Source organism: Triticum dicoccoides, chromosome 3B, assembly GCF_002162155.2.
Source record: "Triticum dicoccoides isolate Atlit2015 ecotype Zavitan chromosome 3B, WEW_v2.0, whole genome shotgun sequence".
Taxonomy (NCBI): Eukaryota; Viridiplantae; Streptophyta; class Magnoliopsida; order Poales; family Poaceae; genus Triticum; species Triticum dicoccoides.
The window spans coordinates 789,503,513-789,512,337 of NC_041385.1; the positions used below are offsets into that span (position 1 = coordinate 789,503,513).

Genomic DNA, 8,825 nt, shown 5'->3' on the forward strand with positions numbered 1-8,825 from the left:
TCCCGTACCTATCAATGGAATGATATGGAATCGTTGCGTATTCGCAAAAAGTGCGCCTGGAAGAAAATGTGCGGGAAAGGACATCCTCATCGAGAGCTACAATATGCATGGAAAACAAAGGGGAAGTTGTTGAGAAATGAGAATGCTCATTTAGACTGGGGGTGAGAGTGAAACCGTGATCTGGAAAACACCAACATGTAAGGACACACGAATTGTATATGGCTTCCGCTAAAGCACGAATGTGTCATCTCTCCCACCACAAACTCTGCTTACATGCTGCACCTGAACAACATTGCGGCACCTCAAACCTAGCGACTCCCGTCCTACCCTCTCCATCTTCCCCTCACCATCGTCGGAGGGCCCTGTTGTGCAAACCTGTGCGGCGCTATTGGTGTCAAGGATTTTCCCATGGTCGGCGTGTAGGGTTTAGAACATGCATGGATAGAGTCATCCTCTATGGTATATTCCTAAATAGCTACAACCCACTACCTATTTTTCCTACACATGCAAACATTCCACATTAGCAAATCATGCATGCAAGTTATAAATTACATTCTTTTTCATTACTTTATGCATGCAAGGCTGTTACATCATCAATTCATGTATATTAGTTTTAAATTATTTTTTGCATTAGATTTTGTATTGACAATATATATTTTTGGCGATTTCAGCATACCTATGTATTTCATCCTTCACATTTTATTTGAAATGACATTCTGTTAACTGGAATTCATTTTTTCTCTATTTATATGCTTCATATTTTCACCCTTTTAAGCTTACATTTACTTTTCGTTACTTTTAGATGTTTTAAGCTATAATATTTATGTATAGTTTAACAAGATTCCCCAAGCAATGCGCGGGACATCAACTAGTTCCTATAATAGTGCAATTCACAAAACGTAACACCTAGCTCGTGTTCTCTAATCATGTAAGCATGTATTTCATATATAGTTGGATATGCTTATTTTTATGAATTTGTGCGACATATTTTATCCTACTCTCCCATGTCATCGGGATCAAAATTTAAATTAAGGGTAATTAATGTGCCATTTTTCAAGGCCATCGGAACAAAGTATTAACACTCCATGAATAAATTTAATACTCTCCGACTCAAAAGTGGCTGTAGCTATGGTATGGGTCTGGTCTGAAGAACAACGGGTCAAAAAAGGGGATACCATAGTCACCCTAGAGCTCTCCTTTGAAAAATCGTAACAGATGCATATAACATGTAGGTACAATCAAAATACAAATATATTCATTGAAATACATATGATTTAGATCTGATTTCGTATCACTCGGGCTTTACTAGTGACAAGCATTAAGCATACCAAAGTCATAGCAACATTACTTCTATGACAATCATAGCATTAGGTATTAATTCCTGATGAATCTCAACACTATTATATAACGTATCTCATCCGGTTCTGATTCATCGCATTTGTCGATGTCAGCTTACACGTACATGGGTGAGGAAGACCTGAAAGAGATGATGGAGAAGGGATGAGGTTGGTGTTGTCGATGGCAATGAAGTCTCCTCTTCAGAGGCAACATCTGCCTCCAAACAGCCGAATGAGAAGAAGAACGGAGGTGGCGGCAGTTTCCGCATCGAGGAAAAATATGGAAAAAATTGTCTCATGGTTTTCAGGTATAAGAGATATCCTCTATAATGCTATGCTCCCTAGTTTTATAGAGCCCACATTCAATTAAGGTCTCCAATTGAAATTGGGTCACCTGATTTTGACCGAGTCAACATTTTCTTAAAGCTATTTCATTCCATCCTTTTATACTATACAACATGCTTCCTAATTTTTAAGCCTCACAATTAATTGAAGTATCCAATTTAAAATTAGATCACCCGATTTTGACCCGGTCAACAATTTCTCAAGGAGCTCTCTCCTTCAATTGTTTTAATTAACCATGTTTTCTAATTTTGAAGCTCTTTCATTCAATTGAGTTATTCACTTTTGAATTTGGTCTCCAATTTTGACCGGGTCAACGTTTTTTTCAAATCAATCAGCAACAATCGGACTATAAAAACATATCAATCCTAGGCACCTTCCCACCACCTAGAATAAAGAAGCTCCACCATGTGATAGTGTAGCACCAATATACCACATGCAACCAGCCATGCAAAAATTTCTACACATAAATATACGTTGGTTAACGAATAACACAGAATCACACAACGAAAGGATCATCAAATCACCGCAATAAAAATAAAAATAAAACACACTGCACCATCTCCCCCATCCGCCAAATTAAATATTCCATCACTTCCACAATATACGGGTACTATTATTTGCAAAGTCAAATTTCTTTAACTTTGACCAAGTTCAGTGCAAAAGATATCGACATCCACAATATTAAACGAAAAGTATGGACATTCATTTCATGCTGAATCTAATCATACTGATTTGATATAATGGATTTTGCTATATTTCTCTACAAATTTAATCAAACTTAAAAGGTTTGACTTTTCAAAAGAGTAATACACCTTATATTTTGAAAAGAGTTAGTAATTTTTTTTAAAGAAATCTAACAACACCAAACGCGCATCAAAGCGCGCCTAACCCTTCTAGTATAGGTGAAAGATGAAGGCGAGGGTTGCAAGTGGGCACCACAGGGCGCCTCCACCCACTTGAAGGCCAGAGCGTGTGGGAACTGCGTGGCGTCGCTCTACCAACCTGTGGCATCAAGGCTTTATTTGCTCTAAAAACTCACTTCCTGTTTTTTCTTTTTTTTGCAATTTGCCAATGAAGTTTATTTTCTACATAAAACAGATAATTCCATGGCTATTCTGTTGAAAATAGCACCAGTCCAATTACTTCTCATTCAGTTGTGCAAGTCTCTAGATGATAAAACTTACGCAGAAGTGTTTCGAAAATTAAATGCGTTTAAGATGTATCAATGTTAGATGTGGTTGTGGCGGTCATGGCTACAACCAGTGGAAGGTGGTGGTGGTACTGTCAGGGCTTATGTGGTAACGATGGCTGGGTGAGCGAGGTCAGGGTGGTAACAAAGGTTGCGATAGTCGGCTCTTCGGTGTGTCCATGTAATCATCTCGTGTTGATTTTTGTTTTGAAGTCAAAGCTAAATGGAGGGGTTTGGCTGGGAACTTCCGCCGCACCATCCTTACATATTTCTTTTCCGTACCTCATCATCAGAATCATAGTTGTGAAGTCGCCAACATGGGATGATTTCTTGGCATGGATCTTTGTGTGGCTTCTCATAGCCTCTGCGCTTTGAGTTTGGTCAGCAGTCGTTATTGGCAAAGTTGGAGTCGCTTGTTCGGGAAGAAGTGATGGCGATGATGCAAATGTGCAACCTCGACAAGGTTTTCTTCCCAGTGGTGTGTGTTGTGTATCTTGTGTGTGTCTGTGCCTGATCAGCGCGTTGTGATAGTTTTCTCCCGGTGTTTACCATTCTTGAACTAGGAAATTCTCTCCTTAAATAATGGAGAGCCCTAAGGGCTCCTTCTTCAGGAAAAAATCACTCACTCCACATTAATTAGATCTCTTTGCATCGCTCGCTCTTCTCTCCATTACACAAACGAACACACAGTTGCACTGGGATTTGCAACTAGGCTGGGAACCATCTTGAGGATTTGATACGCGGGGATGGCCGCAGAGGCGCAAAGGTCTTGTAGACGATCTCACCATGTCTAGCTGTAGAGGAACGAATTAGGCGAAGCTCGGCGTGGCCACAAAGGGTGGCATATGGAAATACATCACATGCGACAATCTGACAATTTGTATGGATGCAGAAACAACTCAACACCAATAATTCCGAGCAAAAGAGGAGACACTGGTAGTGTAGCATAATATCAAGGTGTATGGAGGAAGTACCCTTTAGAGGAGCTACCGCAGATTTTGTCGAGTTGCAGCTCAGTTGGATAGAGAAAGGGAGTGTGGCGGGTGGGCAGAAATGCATAGATGATGTGGGCACCGGCTGGTCATATATAGTCTGTTTGCCATTGGCGGCAAGATGTGGAGTAAGACGTAATACAGCCTAAGGGAAAATTATATTTTCTCGCATCAGGAGGCTTGTTGACTCCACAATGACTTGTGAGAGAAAATCCTTGGTTTTCCAGTAAATTTCAATAATTAAAAATATAATACATTATTATCAACTATTTTGTAAATTCCTGGTTTCAATGCGTGGAGTGTTCAAAAAAATTGCCTCGGGATAGTACAATAGTTCTAGCTGGGAATAAAATGCAAAAGCTAGAATGACATTTTCAAAATCATGGAGAAGAGGAAGGCTATGAAAGAGCCAACTTCCACTAGAGCACATGGTCCGACACTAAAGGACTGAAAACCTACATTTCAATAGTTTGAAATGATGCACAAATGAAAACTCCCGTTCATGATGACATGACTGAAGGCTCCTATCCAGGCCTTCCATCCTACAGCAGACGCTAACTAAAAGTTCGATCTAGCTAGCATGGAACCACTGCCAAACCCACCACTGAGGCTTCATGCTATACAAACTCCGAGATTTTCCTTAGGTATAGAAACCATCGAATATAAGCATCATGATAATAAGATTTTTTTTTTATTGTGCTATATGGTATGTATATATCAGTTTGGAGTTGATTCATGAACATGATTTACAACCTAGCACAGATCAGAAAGGAAAATACAGGCTCTAAAGAAGAAAGATAGCAATAGGCTATTCTATCAATGGAAATAGGGATGACATGTCATTTACAACCTTGAAGGACACATGCGTCCGCGAGGGGAAGGGAGGTGGTTACATCGAAGATTCGAGCAGTTTGCTAGTTGCACAAATTTCATATGGAGTACACGGCTGTAATGTTGAGCACTACTTTGGTTTTCAGTTCAGGCTTGGAACGCACCATCTCTGACTAGCTTGGCAAATCCTTGTTTAGTGTAGAGACTAGGGTGAGCTAGGCGTGGTGGAGCATAGGCACACATATCTAACATCTTCTTGGAGAAACGGCAATTAAGGCTCAGGTCAGAAAATGAATGAATGAGTAGCTAATGTGCTCACCAACTTTTCTCAGCGAAAGCCTGACCGACACTTATAAAGGAAGCATTGCTCTCTGCAGTCTCTTGTAGCCTCTAACTATGTTATGAGGATAGTGCTAGCAGCTAAATAAACATGACCATAAACATGGTCCTCTCTAGAGACGTGACAATGAAGGATGGGTTGGGTGACGCAATCCGCTATGAAATATGAATGTGAGGCATATGGAAACACATCAACTCTAGAAATCGTATGGGGTGTCGACTTACGAGAATGACAAGTATTTTTTAGGAAACGAAGCAAACGAAGCAATTGCAGCGCTGACTAACTCGTGGAGGAGCCAACATAAGAAGACAGCAGTGCAGATCTGTCGGAGGTGACACACAACTTTGTGGCGACATGCCTCTCCTCCTCCTCAGCCCCCTCAATTGACTCATAAGATCCTAGCGTTGTGCGCATTCAGAATCAGGATAGTGTAGCTTGTCACATCATTGGTTCTTGGAATCGCTATGCCCCTCCAGAACAACGGTGGACCGGTGGTGGTAGGAGAGAGGACGCGCGGTGGGTCGGCTCGTGAGGTGGAGGCAGTTGAGATTCAGAGGGCTGGAGGAGAGACAAAACCAACGGGAGATAAACGGGCCAAGACACAGAAAGGCACTCATGCAGTTTTGTGTGCAGGAAGCAGAAAATACCCGAAGTACACATCACATTAAGTTCATCAGTATACATTTATCTTTTTCACAGTACTACAATTGACAACCTTACTTTTTTACAGGAGCACAATTTACAGCTTAGCATTACATATATATGCATCAAAAGATCAAAGCTGACTCGGAAAAAACGATGCATCTGCAGGAATTTGCACGAGCCTTGGGATGGCCTTGTGGGCACCAAGAGGCCAAGGGTGTGTTTGGTTTATGCCTCAGATGAGAACATAGCTAGTGGAAATTATGGTTGAGGTTTTGGTTGCACGTAAGTTGGAACATTCGCCAGGAAAAGAAACCAGAGTTTGACAGAAATAGTATTCATATATGCAAGAAGTTCAGAACCATCCTCCAAACAGAAACAGATTATATGGTCAAAGCAACAACTTGGTGTGGTATACTTTTGTCAAAATCCAAGCATACCCCAAGATTCTTCAAAGCTATTCATCTCAAAGCTAACTCAAATGACATAGATATTGCCTCAAACACGAATACTGCATTTCAAAACAAAATTTGGCGCACAGAAGATTCAGATTTTCCCAAAAGAGCATGCAGTTTACTGAACATCAGATGTTAAACCGCCTAGGAAACCTACATGAGAGTACTAGTTTGGTGAAAGGAGACGCACAACCACCAATCCCGCAACTGCAACATTCAAGTTTCAAGATGACATGACCAAAAACTGCTTTGCGATCCCACACCCTGTTATCAGGAAAAAAATCCACCTTCTAGCGCCTAGTTAGTCAACTCCATGATGGCGCTGACAATGTCCCCATCCACAGCCTTGAGCACCTTCACAGCCCTGGATCTCGACACCGAGGTCTGCATCATCACGAGCTCGACGTCCTTCTGGTCAACGTCAGTGTCGTCGACCTCCTCATCGTCCTGGGCTGTTGCCACGGATGGCTCGTCCTTCGAGATCACACTGCTCGGGCCTGGCGCCTTGAACTGTTCCGCCGCTTGTGTCGGCAGCTGAGTGCTCGGGTCCTCGACCTTGAGCTCCCCGAACATGACATAGGTGTCTGACTGCGAGCTTTTGAACACATCTGGCTTGGAGAGGACATACATAACCTGCAATTATGTGGAGAAGTTAAGACAATGCAACAACCACCAGCATATAGGGAACAATGGCCTGAAGTGGTCTAGATGCTCACGGTCTTGCTCTTCTTGAAAGTTACACGGCTCACACCAGTAATGGCCTTCATGCCAAGCTTCTCCATGGCTTTCCTGCTCTTCTTCTCACTCCTACTCTGCCTAGATCTTCCACCAGCATCACCTCCTAGTCCCAGAAAGCACAGATATATTGTCAGATTTTCTAAATTTTGCATAAGACCAGAATTCTACAACTAGACATAGTTCACTCCATGAATTTTTATTTGTAACCACTGGAAATGGCAAGTGTAACATTCAAACAACACATCCCTTTTCTCAAGCAAGACCGAACAGAAACTGTGACTGCAGTCAAGTCTTGTTGGTATCAATTATCATATTTTCTAAAAATGAACAAGATATCCCTTTTGTTTTGCCTCTTAGGTAAGGTACAAAGGATTAGCTACTCGTATAATGTTAATTCCAGCATCACGTCATACTAAATGCATTGAAATGGTTCACCTAGCAGGACTATAATAGCAAAAGCAAGAGTTTGCATTAGAGGATTTGCTCCTATCAAACTAAATGCTACATACGAACATTCATGCATATGTTAATGCAGATTAATATTGATACAACGTGCTACCTCAGTACATAGGTGAACATTATATACAAATGGCAGGCAGTACTCAAGGAATCTATAAACTGTGCAGAGAGAGTGCTGAATAATACAGGAATAAGTGAATATGATAGAGCCAAAAAAAATAAGAACAAAAACCACAAAGGCATAGCAATGGTATGGAAAGAACAGAATATTAGAGGGTACAAACTGGCTAATGTCTAATCGGCACATAGAAAACAGGTCAAAGTGAACCAAAGGAGGTCAATACGGATAAGTAAAGTTTAATTTAAAATTTTCTTACGGTCAATAACTTCCGAAGTTTAAATTTATGTTAGAACTAGGCAGCATTACAATAAGAAATAGGCTTATCTGTAGCTAAGTGGCTACTTGAAGTTTTGAACTGAACAAAAGTAACCACAGAATTAGAACATACCCACGACATCATCGTCATCTTTTTCATCCTCATCCTCGGTATCGTCTTCATCGTCGTCGTTATCCTCCTCAAGGATAGGCTCATCTTCCTTATAGTATGCATTAAAAGCTCATATTACTTTACTGTTATAAGCAGTAAACACTAAACAGCACTCCCTCGGAACAGGGGACGTGCAGAGTAATCAAAAACAGAGTTATCCATAAGCAGAAATGGAGAAAGGGTAAATAGTCCACAAACAGTTTTATCATCCCAGCAAGAAGATGCGAGTACATACTAAGTAGCATCAGCAGAAGATCAAAGGAAATGACACTCCAAAAGTGAAAAAAAAGAAGAGTATGTACATAACAAGGAACTGCCGTCTGTGTTGACAACAGCCAGTTATGGTCACACATTTCTATTGTTGCCACAGGAAACACGCCACACAGCATATAAGCATAAGCACAAGATAGTGAGGTTACTAACAGACTTCCAAAGGTAATTTCAAACAAACAAGGCCACACTTTTACTACAGAAATCGCCAAAGGTGAATGATTTCTCTATGCTCCCTTAAAATTCCCTTCAGATTTTGTATGCACAAGACAAAGCAGTAGGATTTCAGTTTGCAACGCTAGAAATTTATCAGAATCTGTATATAACAAGGAAGAGCTGACAAACAAGTCACCAAACCACAAGGCCTATTACAACAAATTTAGGTACAAAAAGACGAGAGGATAGCATTAGCAACCTCTGAAATTAAACTCCTAGTTGGACAAGCAGGCATGATTCCCGTACACACATCACATAGAGGCTAGGCCTGGACCGGGCCGCTGCCCTTCCAGGTGCAAAAATGCAGGATAAGCGCAGAAGGTTCTGGACCTAGGCGACATCGACGGACAAGATCTAGCATATAAGCATTAGCAACGAAGCACGCCGATCTAGAGACCCGAACGAGCAAGAGAGGCGAAGAATTTTGTTTCAGTCGGCACGTACGGCACCAAATCGGAGGAGG

The 8,825-nt window shown here is 41.2% G+C and overlaps 1 protein-coding gene across 1 annotated transcript in view; it reads right to left on the reverse strand.

The window, feature by feature from the left end:
• Positions 1-6,142: 6,142 nt before the first annotated feature.
• Positions 6,143-8,825, reverse strand: part of LOC119278496 (nascent polypeptide-associated complex subunit alpha-like protein 1) — a 3,226-nt gene continuing 543 nt past the window's right edge. The window contains exons 2-4 of the mRNA XM_037559841.1: positions 7,838-7,925; positions 6,848-6,972; positions 6,143-6,764 (exon numbers count right to left, since the gene is read on the reverse strand). Of these exons, the coding sequence (XP_037415738.1) occupies positions 6,429-6,764; positions 6,848-6,972; positions 7,838-7,925 (549 nt within the window). The 3' untranslated portion in view covers positions 6,143-6,428. The remainder of the gene's footprint in view (positions 6,765-6,847; positions 6,973-7,837; positions 7,926-8,825) is intronic.